Genomic DNA, 17526 nt, shown 5'->3' with positions numbered 1-17526 from the left:
AAAATATCCTTTTCTAAGAATTAATTAATAATCAATACTGAACGTTCATAGGAGCTGATTGATTGATTGTAATGTTAATGTAGCTATACATCAAGTTAATCTATTTAACTGATTAAAATATTCATAATTAATCATAATGAATAATCATAATGAGTTATGAATATTTATTAATATTTCCCCTCAGAGCTAATTCGCTACAAAAGTCAGACTGGATTGTAATAAGTGAAGATTTAGGAGATCCCCCCTTCTATGTAAAGCACTTTGAGTGCCTAGAAAAGCACTATATAAATGTAACAAATTATAATTATTATTATGAGATACTGAGATCTTGAGAGATCTTTTAGTGTTTAATGTTCTGTAGGGTTTCTGTATCGTCTGTTTTGTGGGTCACCGTTGTGCTGAAGAGTAGAGCCTGTGCTTCGTTGAAAACATTAGTGTTATGCTGCATGTTGCTTTATTTAAAGACAGTAACTGTAAAACATATTTTTTCAGAGAATGTTTCACAATAATAATCCAGGAAATATCTGTAAAGTAACCGTTTTTTTGTAAAACCTTTAAAGCTGCACTATGTAACTTTTCCGTCCGCTAGAGGTCACCTCGTCTATTCAAAACAAAGGCGTAGTTTGATGATGCCAAGTTTGAGCGCAGAATCTTGGGACATGTGGTCTTCACCTCACAGCCGGTGGAAAAGAATCGGGATAGGACTCAGGATAGGATAAAAATCGTGTTCATGGATGGGATTATTAATGTTACTGTAGTATGAAGCAGAGCAGGACCGAGTGTTGTGGGAGCTGAGCAAGGCCGCTGGAGTGATTGTTAATAAGAATAGCGCAACACACGCCTCGCGAGCAGCGGGACTATTATTATGGCATAATTGACAGTGGTGGCGGGACTTTTATTATGCCACAGTCGCCGGCGCCATTTCCGCTTTTCCAGTCATGAGTATGAGGTAACGCAGCTTTGTTCATCATACATCTGAGTGTGTTGAAAATTAAGTTATGACGTTACTCTGTGCGTTCGCTCAGTGGCTGCTATGACACTTGTGGCACACTGCAGTGAGAGTAAAGTGTTTCTGCAAAATAAAATCGGAAACCGAGGGTAACGCAGATATGACGCCATTGACAGGCGACTCCCTCACACGTCCCGGTTCCTTGGTTAAAATAGCAATTTTCTCACGATTTACAAATAGTTGGAAACATTTGGGATATTGTAAGGACTCAACTCAACAAAATAAATAACACTGGCCTAGTGGTTGTTGGATATTTTACTGAAAAAAAATTACATAGTGCACCTTTAAGGAAAAGTATTATAAAATATTAAGACATTTTATCTTAAATTTTATTTGGTTTGGCAGACACTTCTGCAAGTCATTGACCATTTCTTTTTTTAATGATCTTTAACTGTTATTTTCATTGATGGTAAATGTTTGGCACCCTGTGCTGCCATGCATTTCACAGTTTGTACGTGTTTTTTGTTTTTGTTTTGTACAGTGTAGCCTACCTCGTTCTACAATATTTATATGATTAAATCACTGCAATTTGAGCAGTCATTTATTTGTAACCGTGTATGGCAGATGAAGGCTTTAATACCAGTGTTGCACAGAGCCACAGGAAATTTTAATTGTTTTTGCATCAGTGTCAATGACTGAATATTTCCTGATTTCCTTTTTGAAGTTGAGTTGTCTCATTTGGGATTTGTTTCTGTGAGCTGTTTCATCAAACCCAAACATACATCGGTGGAGAGATTTAAGAGGTGACTTTGCAATAAAAAAAAATAAAATTTAGAAAGAGACAATTCTATCAATTTAAGTTGCCCCAATCTAATTTTCTACATAGCTAATCACCCAATCATCTACATGAGCTATTGGTGCAACGTTAATAAATAAAAATAAAAAAGTAGGCTTTTTATTTCCAACAACATGCCAAAAAATATAAGAGACCTATGATTTCTACTTTTCCGGTAAACATGACCTCGATGTCCGGAGAGCACGCAGGCTATGCTAAAGTTAAGAAACTTGGATAAAGGGTTGTTCAAGTTAGGATTCTTCTGTAAAACCCTTATATTCTGTTAAGATAATAATATTAATGCACTTGGGAAATGTTATTCTGCAACAGCCGTTGTCCTAAATGAGGTTCTAACTGAAATTCTTTCACTTTCTGTAATACGCACCCAGACTTACAGGAAATCTGAAAGAAGTAGCTAGAATATAACGGGTCTGCTTGTCAGCGTCATCCGACAGCCGCCCAGACGCTCTTCTGACATATTCCACTTTTGCAGAAGTAGGGTGCTGCCGCATTAAGAGTCGTTGTCATCGATTAGAAGGGCGACGTCGGACATAAATAATAGTTAATATCGTCAGACTGTAGAACGTAAATGTCAGAGAGCGATCATATTGCTTCGAGGGCCTTTGAAAACAGATCAGACGCAGTAAGTTAATGAGTTCTTTGTTTCAGTTGAATGTACCGTCATTCATTGAATTCGGTGCCTTCATTTTTGATCCCAGGAAAGATCATGATCTTACTGCCTATATTATATTATATATTAATATCAATTTTGAGTCTTGCGCACCCGAACTGGTCCAGGCATAATGCGGAAATGGAGTGACTTTTCTGCTGGACAATCTAGCGATCATGAAGACCGTAGTTTTTTTGGGAACATAACTTGTTTCAATTCCAAGCTGGTGGACAATAAACAACGACCAGCAGGTCAAGCTGTTTTTTGGGACATGCTGATGAAATCCAGCAACCACGTTTTACTGCTGGATTTTCCAACTGGATTAGAACTGAAGGCAAAAAAAAAAAAAAAAAAAAAAAAAAAAAAAAAAAAAAAAAAAAAAAAAGAACTGAAGGCAATTCTTCTTCCTCTGTCACAGGTCAGCAGATATGTTCCTCTTGCTGTGGTTGAGGAGATCCTACTGAACCTCCCTGCACATCAGGTGGTGCAAGTCTGTCGGCTGGTGTGTCGTAATTGGAAGGTGGTGGTGGACAGTGGTGGACACTGGAGAAAGCGCTGTCGGAGAGAGGGGATCCAGCCCTGTGATGCGTCCAGACCACCAGAGGACTGGCGCCAGTTTTACTTTCTAAGAGGACGACGGAACTTAATCAAGAATCCCAGCGCAGAAGGTGAGCCACTGGAAATAAATAATGTTTCAATAAAGCACTTCATATTCGGGGCTGGCATGTTTCCCAGAAGCCCCATCATCAGCATAAGCCAATAATAATAATAAAAAACACTAATAATTGAATAATAGTCTACTGTTGAATGTAGGCTAATCTTTAGTAAATCGTAAATTGCATAGGCCTATCCATTTTTCATACTGTGCATTATAATGTAAAAAAAAAAATACCTTGCTTGACTATTTTTTATTTTCCTATTTTTTTTAAGTGATATGTATTACAAAATTACGTTTTTTTTACTTTTAATTTTTTTTAATTTACTTTTGTGTGTAACCACAACAATCATCTTTGGTTATTGGCTCACAACAAATTGTGATTGTTGATCTTTAGAGCACATTTCAAGGTACATGTAGAAATGGCAAACTTCCAAGAGGGACCTAATCAGTCTTAAAATGATTTACCCGGGTTTAAATGACTCCAAGGCCCCCCATTTGTCCAAGACAATATTCAAAGGCTCTTATATCTATAGGATTATATGAACCTATGGTACTTGTGTTGTAATAAAAATAAAATAAAACATTAACACTATTCATTTCCCACCTTTTTTCCTCCTGGAAATGCTATGCCAATAGTCACTTGCCCTATTTATGTGATGTTCTCCTCTCTGGTGGTCTGATTAGATGAGTTCAGTGGATGGGAGATTGTACAGAATGGTGGTGACGGCTGGACAGTAGAAGATAATTCTTTGGAAATCCCAAATCACACAGTCCCAAAATGCTTTGTCACCTCTTACATGTAAGTTTGATATGACTATTCTTCAGTTGAAACTTCAAACCGAAATTATTTGCATTAAAATACAATTTTCATTCAGTTTAACCAAATTGACATAGATGAGTCTGAGGCTTTCTTTTTCACCCGTATAAACTTTGTCCTCAGGTTATGTTTGAAGCGACAGCTGATTGATTTGACAGAAGAAGGTTATAGTGCTGCTTTCATGGATCAACAGCAGCCTCATATCAAAATATCAGACTGGTGAGTGTTTGCTCAAACTCTCATTTCATGTTACCGTATCAGTGGTTTATTTATTATACCACTTAAAGTATACTAAATAAAGTATAATTTTTTAATGTTTTGTCTGGTGCAGGTGTGCCCCGCGCTGTGATTGTGGGACTGAGTATCAGATCTGTGTAGAGTTGCTTGATCAGGAACAAGAACCCATCAGTACCTTTGAGCCTGAGTCAGTTTACTATCCTCGGTTAAATGATCTGGAGTGGTGTGAAGTGAGTAGAAGAAAATTAACAATCAAATCTGATCAAATAACTGTCATTCTCACTATATATATATATATATTTTTTTTTTTAAATTACTCAGATGACACACACCTTTAAGGATTATGGCCCTGGAGTTCGGTTTATCCGTTTCACTCACGGCGGGAGGGATGCAGATTACTGTCGAGGCTTGTTTGGAATACTGGTCACTAACAGTAGCGTGGAGATCTGTCCTGTCTGATGAGAGGGTAGTGTTTTCCATCATGATTGTTATTTATTTACTTTTTGTTAATAAAGAGGGCCTTCATTAAGAACTTGAGTTTAAGACATGTTCCTATAACATTAGTTTATCTCTAACCACATTGTGATAATTTTAATTACTGATTTTAATATCTACAGTTGCATATATGCAACTGCTACAGCTTCTTTAAGTTAAAGGGGAAGTGAGGTAAAATGTGGCAGTGGGAAAGACATATCACCCCTTTCATTTATGTCATGTGACCAAATATATATATACAAAAACTTATTTTAACACAATGTGTGAGAAATAACTATAACTTTAAATAATAATGTACTGCATACTTTTTGGTAAAGTGGCAATGTATAAAACCATGTAGGCCTATATATTTGTCATCACATTGAAATACTCAGAAAAACATGGGAGGTTTATGGATTTTCTTCAAAGAAATGTGAATAATGTGCAGCAAGAGCTTTCTGTATAAATATTTTTTTCATATTTTTATGTAAGATACAAATTTCTCAGATATTACCCAATGACTCAAGTTGACATATCCAAACTTATCCCTAACGTGAGACATTGTGTTACATTTTAAGTAGTCATATTCATATGGCTCTATGATGTCTTCTAAATTCAGCTCATCCACACATATACTGGCCTATTCTATTTACATATTTCTCTTCTCAGTTGACAATTTAAATAAAAAGTGGCACATCTTACCCCACTGCCCTACTATACTAACATTTCCGTTAAGAGTGTTTTAGTATCACAAAAGAGTTGTATGTGTAAAAGCTGCACACATATAATCCCATCATGTGACATGGATACCATGGTATATTATGTGGGCCTGTAAAAGAGTAAAAGTTACTGTTACTAAAAAATATCCTGTTTATGCCAGATTCATCTTTGATGATGTGTCCCGCTCATAAAATAACACATTTGCATGTCTTCTGGGACCCTGGGGGCTCTATAGCTGTTAATATTGCCTCATCAAATACGTTCTTCAGTCCTTTCTGTAAAAAAGGGAAAAAGTGAATCTCTGTTATGCAAATAAAGCAAAAGCATGGCTTTAGAAACAGAACATACTGATAAGCATACCCACCTGCGTTAGAGCAGAGCATTCAACATATTTCACAGCCTTTAAGTCTTTGGCTAGTTTGTCAGCTGTCTCTGGGTTGATTGGCTTTTGTTTGTTTTTTGCAAGCCTTGCAATAGTTATAGGATCGTCTCTTAGGTCAATCTGGGTTCCAACCAGCAGAAAAGGGGTTTTCGGGGAGTAATAGGTTATCTCAGGCACCCACTGCATTTCAAATGAATTGTTGTTAGCAAAAAATAAATGATTCCACATTATTGACAGATTACTGACAGACTCACCTTTTCTTTCACGTTTTCAAACGAGGAAAGAGAAACTACAGAGAAACAAACTAAGAAGACATCTGTTTGGGGATAGCTTAGGGGCCGTAATTGATCCTGACCTACAAAATATTGAAATATTCAGGTTTGTGAGGATCGATTCTTGTGCAAATTGTGTACATATGAAATCTGATTGGGACATGTTTAAGATATTGTATCTCACACTGTATTACAAGTTGATACTGCTTCATCAATTGTGTTATCATCAAATACCTGCAGCATCAAATAATCTAATGGTATACGGTTCACCACCTATCATTACAGTCGCAGCTTGGTTTTCAAACACCTGAAAAAGAAAATAAAGCAACTGAATTGACACCATCTTGATTATTTCCATGTGTTGCAACTGATGGGATTTAACCATCTATTCTGCAGTTATCACTGATAATGGGTACAAAGGTTGTATTTTTCTTTCTCAAGCTGGTCAAGATGAACATATCAGAGCAATAGTACTGCATAGCCTACATAATTGGAAAAAAGGAAAAGACAATTCTTACTGTTGGTTCTGATGGGAACTCTTTTGTAAATGAAACCAAAAGGCTGGTTTTGCCCACGGCACCATCTCCAACCACCACACATTTAATTGTGGACATCGCTGTTGTCACAAGTTGTTTTCCAGCATCTGGCATCAAAGAATCTGTAATTCATAATAAATTATATTTAGTTGACAGATGGAGTTAGGCTACTTGCATGCAAAAAAGGCAGTTTTGATTGTGGATTTGTATCTCCTATAAATTACTTTAAAGTAAAAAGCCATCTTGGTGTAAATTGCTTGATTTCATTTCATTATATAATTATTTAAACAAAAAATGTGCTAGAAATGTCAGGACAATATAAGAAAATTATCTGTTTCACATATTTCCCCATGCTGAAAATCTGACCAGTGTTTTGAGATGCTGTTTACGTCATCTTAGAAAATAATCTTTTATGAGAATGCCACAGGTGTTACATCCGTTTTTTGTTAATATAACCTTGAATAAATAAAATTAAAACAGTGAAGTTGTATTTTATTAGTAATAATTCCAATGCTATTAACTTACCATCAGTTTTTATTCTAGAATATGGGTCTTAATTCAGAAAACTAACATTGTATAAAGTTGGGAACATTTTTGATGACACGTTACGGGATGAAACAAACAAAAGCATGACTAAATTAAACGTCTTCATTAAGTACTCATAAAGCATAGCACGTGTACAAGTGTTGACAGTGACCGAATTTTGACATTATGATAGATACCTAGTTTCTTAACAGCCTGACGGAAAACATGTTTAAACAACATATGAACTGGTCTACTGTTAACTATGTAAACATTTCACATATACAACTGCTCTTTACTTCAATTACAAACATTGTAAACTAAGAATTGATATACAGATACGAGCAAGAATTTCCCATGGCTGTGCTGTCCATCCAAAACAGGACTCTGCCAATCACATTTCAAAATAAAAGTCTTTCCCCCCTCATGTAAAGTCTTAGCAAAGAACTCCTTTGAGACCCTCAAATACCTTCAGAATATAACTATTTTGTTATTAATTCAGTGGTGATTGCAATAAAATGCACAACCATTAATACTAGAGTCAGAATAACATTTCAGAGCAAAAATTCTGCAGATATAAAACTAAGGTAAAAAAAAATCAAATAAAAAGTCCTGTGGTGGATTTATGTTTAATTAATGTTTTAATGATAACACCCTATTCTAAGCCCAGTTACAGGTTTATATCCAGTCATACATTTAGACATCAGTGACCAGTTCAACTAATTGATTAAATGAACATATTTTATATAAATAGACCAACACTTTACTTATTTTAAAGTAAAAAAATACTCTGAAAAAAATAAATAAATTAAAGAGTGAAATAAAAAGTTAATATCGGTTACTGGTCAACCTTCATTTCAGTTCTAAATAATACAAAGTTCCACAAGGTCTATTATCTTGTCACTTCACAGAGCACCAAACACATTCATCAGGTTTATTAATTTTTAAAGATCTAAAACAAAAACAAAAAAGTAACACTGTTGTTTCCCTGAGTCTGTTTACTCTGAAAGAGAAAGATGAAAAGTGCACCATAAACTTCTGTTCGTTTCAAGAGAACTTAGTCACAAGCAAAGTAATCCTTTAGTGGCGCTAAAAGATGTCTTATGACAGGGACACTCCAGGACTTCCCCAGCACTTTCTGCCTCTGCATACGCCCCATGTTTTTCACGTCTGTGTAATGCTTTGGAAATCCAAATATTCTGTCAAAATGGAAGTGTAAGAGTGAGCATAAATAAAATACACATTTGTGACTGTATTTGGAAAGAATGTAAAACTGAAAGGATAGAATAAGTAAAAGTTACTTCTCCAATTCGGTGATCCACAGACTGTCATCTTTTCCATTCATGATGATGGGGTAATGCCTGTCATCGACGCCTGGTTTCTGTATGTTTGGTCGTGTGGTGATAGTGCGAATTTTTTCATACTGCAAAATAGTACAGTATATAGCGTCAGAACTCATGTGGACAACAGACACAATTGAGTTTAAAGGGATCATTAAAACTAATGTATTATGCATATTTTTGGCGAGAAACTTGTGACAAACCTTTGCAGTGCGGCCGGCGTCCAGACAATCCTGAAGACTGAGTTTATCTTTCTGAGATGCTATGATTGGTCTGGTCAAAACAGAATAAAACACTTACTCCCAGTTTCACAGACAAAGCTTAAATCTAGTCTCAGATGAAATGCATGTTTGAGCTGTTTTAACTGAAAGCAACTTGCACTGACATCTCTTAATTAAAACATGTCAGTGTCATTGTTTTGTCTCAGGATGCACACCAGTGTTGCTTTTTTCTAAGGCACGTTTAACTCTTTGGTAATTTTTTTGAGCGCGAGATGCTAACGGTCTAATTCGATTCAATGATCTATGCTAAGCTATGCTAAAAGTGCTACCGCCAGACCCAGAGATCGGCTGAATGGATTCGAAAACGGTAAAACTCAACTGTTTAATTCTAGGGGAGTTGGAAAATTAGCCTATTTTAAAGGAACACGCCACTATTTTTGAAGTGAATGAGATATACGAAGTCATATGAATACAACAGACTCACCTGGTCATGCCAGGTATGTTCCCCCAGAAGTATCTTGCTCTGTGAGCTGGACTCACTTTCACAGCATCAACAAGCACAGGGTTACACTAAAAAACAAAACCACATATACTTAATAAACCATATTTATTTAAAAAATAATAATATTAGAAAAATATTTGAACATATGCACTTTATAAATCTACAAAAATCTGCTGAGGGTATTTAACAAACCTAACAGGTTCAAACCTCAATCCAACAAAATCACACTCACTTCCAGAAAGCGGGAGATGTCAGATTTAACCTTGGTTTCCATTGACACCACGTTCTCAAACAGCCAGAAGAACGGCCGTGGGTCATCCTCCTTCGGTTTCATAACATTCAGAAGCCGATAATATTCGAAAAAGAGCCGTCCAGTGCCCTCTGCAGAGAGTAAATAGGATCTCAGATGCAATGAATTGTTATAGCCTATTATGAGACCAGGTTTCCCAAAATCCTCCCATGCGTTCATTTTGAGTATCCAGACTTTTGGTTACTGGATAAAGGATTATAGTTCACCAGATCAAGAAATTAATTCTCATTTTGTGTGCAACATACATCAGACGTGTCTTACCAAACAAGCCCTTTCGGTTAGGATTGGCTGTGCACAAGTCATTGCAAGGACTCCCACCGATGAGAAGATCAAACGGGCCCCATTTCTCAAGCTGAACAATGAAAGAAAAAACTTGATGAGCAGATTCTTCTTCAATCTCAGTGCATTTGTACATTTATAGACAGAAAACAAACAAGATGATGAAAAACGTATTTTTCGACCGTACATGCTCTTTCGTGATGTTTTTAACATCATCCACATGAGTGATTTTTCCATCATGGTTGACCATAGAGATGGTAACGGATTCTTCTTCAATTTCTGAGGCCACATATTTTTCCACTTTGATGCCAAGATCCCTCAGAACGAGGTATCCTGAAACACAAAAATGCATTTAAATGAACCACATGACCAGTACAAGAACAGACTGTAACAGACGTGTATTCAACTACAACTGGTCCAGGAAGTTGAGAAGTTACCTGTGGCTATACCATCAAACAAGGAAAGGACTCTGATTGGACGTCTCAGGTTAGCAGGGATTGATGGGTAAACACGATGGGGCTCCTGAGGAGGACAAATGTCAGAAGTCAAACCAACACAAATACAAATCAGAAAGATCAAGGTCAAGTATTTTTACAAGATGATGAACTTTATGAAACAAGCACTAACAAACTCCATGGCACTGTTGTTGGCAAAGAATTCCTGCACACGGATGCTCCAGTCATGCCTGGGCTTCAAGGCTCCGGAGCTGCTCTCAGGTGCACACAGGTAACAGGTCCACGGGTCCACATTTTTCAGCCAGTCAAATGTCCCCTCACCCACTAGGATATCCAGACAGTCCACACAGTAGCAGCTAGAGAAAGAGAAGAGACCAGATTAGATTGGTGGTCAAAATTTGTGAAAAAGGTACCTGGACTTCAGAATATTTGAAATGTCGCCTTTTGCTTTCATGGCAGCAGCACTCAACAAGCATTAACTTTTTACAAGATTTTATCCAAAACCTGATGATCATGTTCTCCAGCATGATTTGAGAATTTTTCAAAGAGCATCTTAAGCTTGGGAGCAAAAACAAAGAGTTACATGATCAATGTCACTAATTTACTTATTGATTAGTGACTGAGAAATAGTGCAGTTAGTAATTTTTTTGGATGGTTTTGTGATCAGCACAACCACACTCACCGACAACAGCTGTCATGGCCACACAGAATGACCTCCATGCCAGAACAGCACACGGTGCAGTACGACTGATAGCCATCTTCATCATAACGGTACAGCGTCTCCGTGAAGTTAAACTACATGTGACAAACAAACAGACACACCATTGAAATCATTCAGCTACAACTAGCGGCATCACTAAAAACAGTTTGTTGATTAATAATTTATACACAAGAGCATACATTTTACCAGCAGTCCAGGGACTGCAGATGTAAAATAGCCTTTTGGCTAATTCTGGCACATTGTACATTTACGTATTATTGATGTGCATTGTACCTGCCAAATAAACCTGAAATAAAAATGAATAAAATAAATGTGAGGTGAGGTGCAGATTTTGAACACTAATTCATCCCAAAAGTGTTGGGTTGAGGCTTGATGTCGGCTTTACCAGAGATAAAAAATGAATAGGAGAAATCAGAATGCTTAATAGCAGTTAGTCCCACTTTACTTGCTATTTGCATATTTAATGCTGTTCACATTAGTAACAGGCTTATTTGAGCATTCGCCTAGTTTACTTTTAAATGTGTATAAGCATTAGTTGGACCAGCTATTTGAGCGAAACTTAAATGATTCCACTGTCAGATTTCACTTTTGAAATGATGTTGTCTAAACAATATATTGACAAATAGTTTTCGAATTTAGCCTTTGATTTTATACAACTGTTACTAATGGGTGTAGCTGAATTAGGTGTTCTACTGGCCAGCATGAAATTAGACAACCCTAGTCTTGCTGACTAGACCTGTGAAAACTACAAATGTGTGATGTGAGGAACATCCATAGTTATGTAATAACATTGTACCTTGCATATCACGCACAGGCTCCCTTGGAAGAGTGGGTGGATGATTTCAACGAATGTACTCCCACATGATAAGCAGAACTCTGAGAGGGAAAACAAGTGAAACTAGGATGAACTTTACTCATTAAATCCACAGTTATTGCAATGTCTAGGAAAGGGGTTCTCACCTTCAATGTTTCTCTTATTTTCCAGACATTCATGCACCATTTGATCTGAAAACATTTCAATAAACACAAGGTTACATGGGATTCTTTTTTTATTTACCATCACAATTTTAATAGCAATGATAAATATAAATGGTGTACATACATCTTTTCAGGCTGTTCTGTCTGGACTCGACCTGCATACTTTCCCTGTTCATTAGAAGCTTATTCCAGTATGTGCGTTTCTGTTCTCTACGCGTCCTCGCAGTCTGCAAGGATCTCGGGTTCAATTTTAGATGCATGAATTTTCTGTAAACATCTGTTTTTCTAAGGTTTATCGGACCATTGTGCAGGTCCAGAGATTCAGGGAGTTTATTTAGAGATACAGTTAATTTAAATAATTTTTCTCGATGGTCTTTGTAGTTCGGAGAGGATCCAGCATTCCCATTCACTGATCGTGGCATAAAAACCTCTTCTAAAAAAGGAACAAAAAGACAAATACACAGCAAATTAACAATGAATATGAAACAGATTTGCAATTCAACATTACAGTACATGCAATGAAATACAGTAGAGGTCAAAGAGTTTCTTCAGTGCTTATCTGCTGCATACCATTGCATTCTGATTGAGGTCGAAGTCCATCTGGACCTTTTGGTTTAAAGCCACCAAAAGCCCAGTTCAACATAACTCTAAGCAGCTCATCCGTAGAGTCCGTCTCAGGAGAAAAAAACATTCTACTGCGCCTGGACGCCACCTGGAGAATATTATGTATAAAACCTTGCTTACATGTTTACAAGTGTTTGTGTTTATGTATTTGCATGAACAAGTTGTTTGAGGTCTTATAAAAAAGTCACAATAAATTGCAATCTACACCCTGGTAAATGGATGTTAGAGTGCTAAAACATGGTACTAGCATACCTGCAGAGAATTGAAGATTGCATCTTTATATGTCGCTACTGTAGCGAAGGAATTAGAACAGAAGCACTTAGCAAATGAAAAGAAGGGCAGGAGATCATCTACTTGGATCTACAATGGGGGGGGAAAAAACATGATTTTTCTTTTTTCGTTGAGTAAATAAAAGAAAGCACAAAATTTGCACATAAGACTCTGCATTTGTATACCTCTGACAGCATCCTGTTTCCAAAGAAAATGACTTTCCGCATGGAGCCACAAGGCCTCTTGATGTCCCAGCTCTGAACTAGTCCAGGCCAAAGACCAAAGCCCGCAATCGGCCCCCAAACCATCTCACCGACTGTGTACTTGCCCTAAAAAAGCAGCAGTCATTAGACAGTCTGAGATTTAATCACGCAGATTACTTTAAAGATGAAGTGTGTAATTTTATAAATGTTCCTCCCATCTCATTATAAAGCCGTCATATGACTATAAATCCTCACATAACGCTATCATTTTTGTGTGAACTATTACTTTAATATGCGGAGTTAACCAAGCCATTTAGGATGATTTTCCCCAGAAATGCCTGATTTTGAGCCAGGGATATTTGTTATATCAACCAATGGCTGACAGGGAGAGAGTGTTTGGGAACCCTGTTTGAAAATCTTTTTTTTTTTTATTCCTTTTGGTGAGTTTTAGAAACAGAAAATACACACTTCAGGTTTTACTACAATGCACGCAAAGTAAAAAAAAAAAAAAGGATTTTCTGTAATTGTTACCTGGTAGGGACTGATTGTTTTCTCATTGTTATTTGTGATGCTTCCTTTTCTTCTCTGGCAAAGAAAGTAAAGTGTTCAATTAAGATATCCAAAAACAAAACACCCTTCTATTGCAAGCAAGTACATATCTACCTCAGTCCATAGGAAATCATCATCACTACTGCTATAATCATCATCACTGCTGCTGTAATCATCATCATCATCATCATCAGTGGACACATACTGCTGATCTCCTGGCAACATAAAAAGGACAAAGATAAAGATTTGGGCCAAGTTGCAAAGTTTCAGAAAAAAATTAAATACCACTAGCTGGTATATTTTAACAGAGCCTGAAACCTTTTCTGTCATTTTGACTTTCTGGGCCTGAATCAGACGAGACTGGCACAATATCCTCCACTTCCATTGCCATAATTTCTTCCACTTCCCTTAAGTCAATAACCTCTGAGAATCAAGCGCATTCATTAGAGTGTGATGTATAGCAAATAGAGATCAGTTCCTCAACAGTTTATTAACCTTGCAGTCATGTTCTAATGTTATATTATAACATGTATTTTGGCTTCAAAAAGGTACAACGACTGTGTCTCATTACCGGATGTGATGCTCCCTTGAGTCTCTGGGCTGAGATGTGATGGAGCGCTTTTATAGGAGCTGCTGTCTGTGACATCATCCTCAGCCATGTCTTTCTCCTCACAGTCCTCCATTTTCCACTCATTGAAAATGTCGGTTTGATTAAACATCTGAGAAAGACATGAATGACATGACAGAAAATAATGTTTGCTGGATTAAAACCCACTGTCATGATGTTAGGGTGTTCTAGATGGTAGAGGCTAGATACTTTAAATATCACCCAACCTCATTTTCATAAACTCTTTTTTCTCTTTATATTAAAAGTGGTTTGAGAAAATTTTTTGTCACATTGATATCTGATTAATGATAATTAGTTTTCTCAATCTTTTCATAGTTCAGTGACTCACCCATTCAAAATTTGTTTCTTTTTTCAATTTTTTGGGCAGGGCCAATAAGCTAATGATAACTTTCCCAAAACTAGATGTCCTTCCCATAATCCTCAGCTCGGTCTTCCAGTACTGCTCCACTGACTGGGCAGCTGGGAGTGTGTCATCCTCATCAATGAACTGGTACTCCAAAAACTCATCAGTGAGCAAGCTGACATTCTCAGGGCTTGAGCAAACCCCAAAACAGACACCTAAATCTTGGACGACTTTGCCGGTCACCTCAAGCTTTTTTACTGGACTCAACACCAATGACAAGTTTCTCAGGGTGGAGTCTGGGAAGGGTAAACGTTCAACAATATGAACAGTAACAGTCGTGTAGAAGGAGATGTTGGAACGGTGGAAGATCTCCAAGTAGTCAGACAACTCCGCAGAGCATTGCAGGAGAAAATCAGCAGCCTGTTTGCCAACTTGAACCTCTCCTCTAGGTAAATGTCCCACTGCGTCCTGTACAAGCGAGGTCTTTCCTCTCCTAAGAAAAAACTCTGCTGCTTTTGGTCTGAGGAAACTCGCTGTGTAACATCTCACTAATTGAGAAGCATCTTGGAGCAGTTGTGTGACGCTGACACCTTGGTCAAAACTCTCCTGAAAATCACAAAGCGGCTGCAAAGCATGGCTAAGAAAGAGGGCGTTGAGTCGCATTTTGGGATCAGCAAGAATATGACCGATTGCCTTTTCATCCATCTCCAGAGATGATCCAAAGTATTTCTCAAGGTCTGACCAAGCCAAAGTCATTTTTTGGATTATTCTCCAGAAGAGAGAACATTGAGACATAAGGAGAGTATTGACGTTTGACCCCTCAACATCTTCAAGCACATTTTGTAGAGCAGCTGGGAAAGATGGAAAGTGTTTGTAGATTTCTGTGATGAGATTCAGAATCCGGTCAGAAAACTCCATTTTCATGACACCACTCTGACACGCTTGTCCTGCCATATCTGTAAGTCCACATAAAGATACAATCTCAGGTTTCAGCAGCTTTAGACCAGAGAGAAGATGTTCATGATCTGGGAAGTTTGAATAAAATATTGCCATGTTCACTAGAGGTATTCTGAACTTCTTCAGCATCTCCACGATGCTGGTACAGATGGCATCAGCAGTCTCTTCCTTTGGATGAAGAACATCAAGCAGTCTGATCTTGTTTTCCCCAGTAGCTTTGTCAAAAAAGCCCAACAGGACCACACTAGCCTCTCTCTCATCATCAAGCTCCACGGCATGGTATAAATAAAGGCAGTATGGGGTCTGACTGCAGAAGGTTGTAATATCTTCCCAGTATTTCTTGCTTAATACTAGACTGTACTTGCTATTGGTACAGTTTGATCCAGCATCAGTTGAGGTAGATGGGCAATACTTTCTGATGAAATGCATTGTAGACGGACTGCAGGAGAAAGATTCATCTGATTTCTTTTTAGCATTACTCATGCTCTGGTTTGGACACTGTTTGTATACAGCACTGTTGATTCTTGAAGCACGTTTTCCCTTCTTAGCTATAAATAAAAGAATGACAAATAGCATTTAGTTTACAAGACCAATGACCATATTTCATTTTTTTCATGTACTCAGTCAATAAAAATGAACTCAAAAGTAAACACCTACACATTTCTGGCTCTGTGGTCATGTTTTCAGAACAATGTACATTTTAAAGATTGTTCATTCACCAACAATTTCTGCTACAGTTTCTATAAAAGGGGTAAAAAATACATGGGTGATAATAAATGTTGATCATTGCACATAATAATTATAAAAAATAAAATAAAAACACTGCATAATAAAACACTCAAAAAGTATACAAACTTTAAATTAAATTACATAAACATTCAGAGAGGAATTATGTCAATAAAAAAATAGGCAAAACGCACCATGCAGATTATATTTTTAATGAAATGTTTAAAAATGTTTGGGAAGGGACTATTTGGACTATCACAAAGGACTATCACTTTTTTTTCACACACAAAAAAGTGTAAAGTCAGTGACAACATGACTTCCCAATTAAAATGTTTTAACCAGGTAACAAAAATACCTGAGCAGGTGTGCTTCACTTGACTGAAAGTGGCTTGGAGTATGTCATGAAGTCAGTGATTTTTGTTTCTCCAATCTTTAGATTCATCCGCATTTTTTCCATAATCTGCAGAGAAATTGCAGAATGTTTGAAAAGTCTGAAAAATAGGGGTTTGGTTTGAAAAATCCTGAATGAAGAAAACACTGAATTTTATAGTTTAACGAGGACACGTTGCACTGTATTTATTCACTAAACAAATAACGTTACTTCACCAATTTCACTTAGGCTACTAACATCATATTACGCTCAATTAGACCTGTACATGTCGCTAAAACCACAAACACATATGTTTAGACTAATATCAGTCAGTAAACCGGCTGTGGTAAAGCGAAAAGACCCTTATTAAGATTTGAGCGCGCGGTATTCTGTGGATGACAGGAGAAAGCGCGTGGTGTGCTTCTCACTACACTCAATTAAATTCAGCTTCTACATCTGATCATTTTAACGCTTTTGCACTGTTTAAAATAAATTAATATTGTATTTCACTATATTGTCAGTAAATGTGCAATTTGCGGGAATTATAGCCAATTGTGAAATGTAACCAGCAAACTGCTGAAAGGAAACGCAACAAACCGAAAAGATGTTTGACCGGAGGCCCATTTAGATAAAGACGTATTTACACCTAATATGTCCAGAAATCAGTGTCAACACTTGAGAAATAAGACGACTTCGAGAATTAATATCCACACATGGCCTCATTCATTTACCGCGAAAACTTGAAAGAGAGGAAACGGATGCTGCTGGCGATGAAGCGCAAGTGGCCTCCCAAAATATCAGCCTTTCCTTCACATAGCACGTTTATGTAAACACTTCACACATACTACTAGTCTTTTAAATCCTCTTCTAAACATTGTAAAAAGGTACTAAACAACTACTTACACAGTGGAAGACGTTTCCATGACTGCCCAGCCAAAACAAAACACGCTTCTGTCTTCACTTTTCAAAATAAAAGTC

At 37.1% G+C, this 17526-nt stretch overlaps 3 protein-coding genes across 7 annotated transcripts in view; 1 reads left to right on the top strand and 2 right to left on the bottom strand.

Moving 5' to 3' along the window:
* LOC307117702 (F-box only protein 44-like) overlaps positions 1-6355 on the top strand; it is a 20213-nt gene extending 13858 nt beyond the window's left edge. The window contains exons 1-6 of one of the 4 annotated variants that reach the window (XM_079802704.1): positions 882-2788; positions 2849-3122; positions 3797-3911; positions 4053-4148; positions 4261-4396; positions 4488-6355. In XM_079802704.1, coding sequence (XP_079658830.1) covers positions 2588-2788; positions 2849-3122; positions 3797-3911; positions 4053-4148; positions 4261-4396; positions 4488-4625 — 960 coding nt within the window. In that variant the 5' untranslated portion in view covers positions 882-2587 and the 3' untranslated portion in view covers positions 4626-6355. Of the gene's footprint in view, positions 1-881; positions 3123-3796; positions 3912-4052; positions 4149-4260; positions 4397-4487 lie in introns of those variants that run through there. The other 3 variants (XM_079802705.1, XM_079802706.1, XM_079802703.1) reach the window with 3 other exon arrangements.
* On the bottom strand, positions 5126-7461 carry cdc42l2 (cell division cycle 42 like 2). Of its 2 annotated transcripts, none has more exons than XM_079802711.1 (6): positions 7273-7461; positions 6533-6672; positions 6249-6321; positions 5997-6097; positions 5725-5922; positions 5126-5635 (listed from the first exon to the last, which is right to left on the bottom strand). In XM_079802711.1, exons 1-6 carry the CDS (start codon positions 7313-7315, stop codon positions 5546-5548), a joined length of 645 nt encoding a protein of 214 aa, XP_079658837.1. In that variant the 5' UTR covers positions 7316-7461; the 3' UTR covers positions 5126-5545. The 2 variants fall into 2 exon arrangements, with proteins under 2 accessions (XP_079658837.1, XP_079658838.1); XM_079802712.1 differs by having other exon boundaries at positions 7076-7456.
* LOC307117701 (uncharacterized protein) lies at positions 7434-17526 on the bottom strand. The gene is made up of 24 exons (XM_079802702.1): positions 17452-17526; positions 16534-16638; positions 16110-16192; positions 14481-16000; positions 14096-14243; positions 13843-13947; positions 13639-13739; positions 13507-13560; positions 12958-13101; positions 12755-12862; positions 12449-12590; positions 12003-12311; positions 11861-11905; positions 11697-11776; positions 10862-10974; positions 10352-10535; positions 10162-10246; positions 9912-10057; positions 9707-9797; positions 9368-9516; positions 9118-9203; positions 8616-8685; positions 8374-8495; positions 7434-8271 (listed from the first exon to the last, which is right to left on the bottom strand). Exons 3-24 carry the CDS (start codon positions 16129-16131, stop codon positions 8130-8132), a joined length of 3966 nt encoding a protein of 1321 aa, XP_079658828.1. The 5' UTR covers positions 16132-16192; positions 16534-16638; positions 17452-17526; the 3' UTR covers positions 7434-8129.

This window comes from Gobio gobio (assembly GCF_949357685.1).
Source record: "Gobio gobio genome assembly, chromosome: 21".
NCBI classification, from domain to species: domain Eukaryota; kingdom Metazoa; phylum Chordata; class Actinopteri; order Cypriniformes; family Gobionidae; genus Gobio; species Gobio gobio.
Note: the sequence above shows the minus strand (reverse complement) of the source record. Positions and strands in the feature narration are given on the sequence as shown.

What these genes read in the sequence shown, in the direction of transcription:
- cdc42l2 (XM_079802711.1), bottom strand. Translation starts at nt 7,315, where the DNA reads ATGTTGTTTAAACATGTTTTCCGTCAGGCTGTTAAGAAACTAG. An exon ending in TCAGGCTGTTAAGAAACTAG is followed by an intron (nt 6,673 to 7,272) that starts GTATCTATCATA and finishes TATGAATTACAG; the next exon opens with ATTCTTTGATGCCAGATGCT. An exon ending in AGTTCCCATCAGAACCAACA is followed by an intron (nt 6,322 to 6,532) that starts GTAAGAATTGTC and finishes TTTCTTTTTCAG; the next exon opens with GTGTTTGAAAACCAAGCTGC.
- LOC307117701 (XM_079802702.1), bottom strand. Translation starts at nt 16,131, where the DNA reads ATGACCACAGAGCCAGAAATGT. An exon ending in AAACAATCAGTCCCTACCAG is followed by an intron (nt 13,102 to 13,506) that starts GTAACAATTACA and finishes CTGCTTTTTTAG; the next exon opens with GGCAAGTACACAGTCGGTGA. An exon ending in AAAACATCACGAAAGAGCAT is followed by an intron (nt 9,798 to 9,911) that starts GTACGGTCGAAA and finishes TTCATTGTTCAG; the next exon opens with CTTGAGAAATGGGGCCCGTT.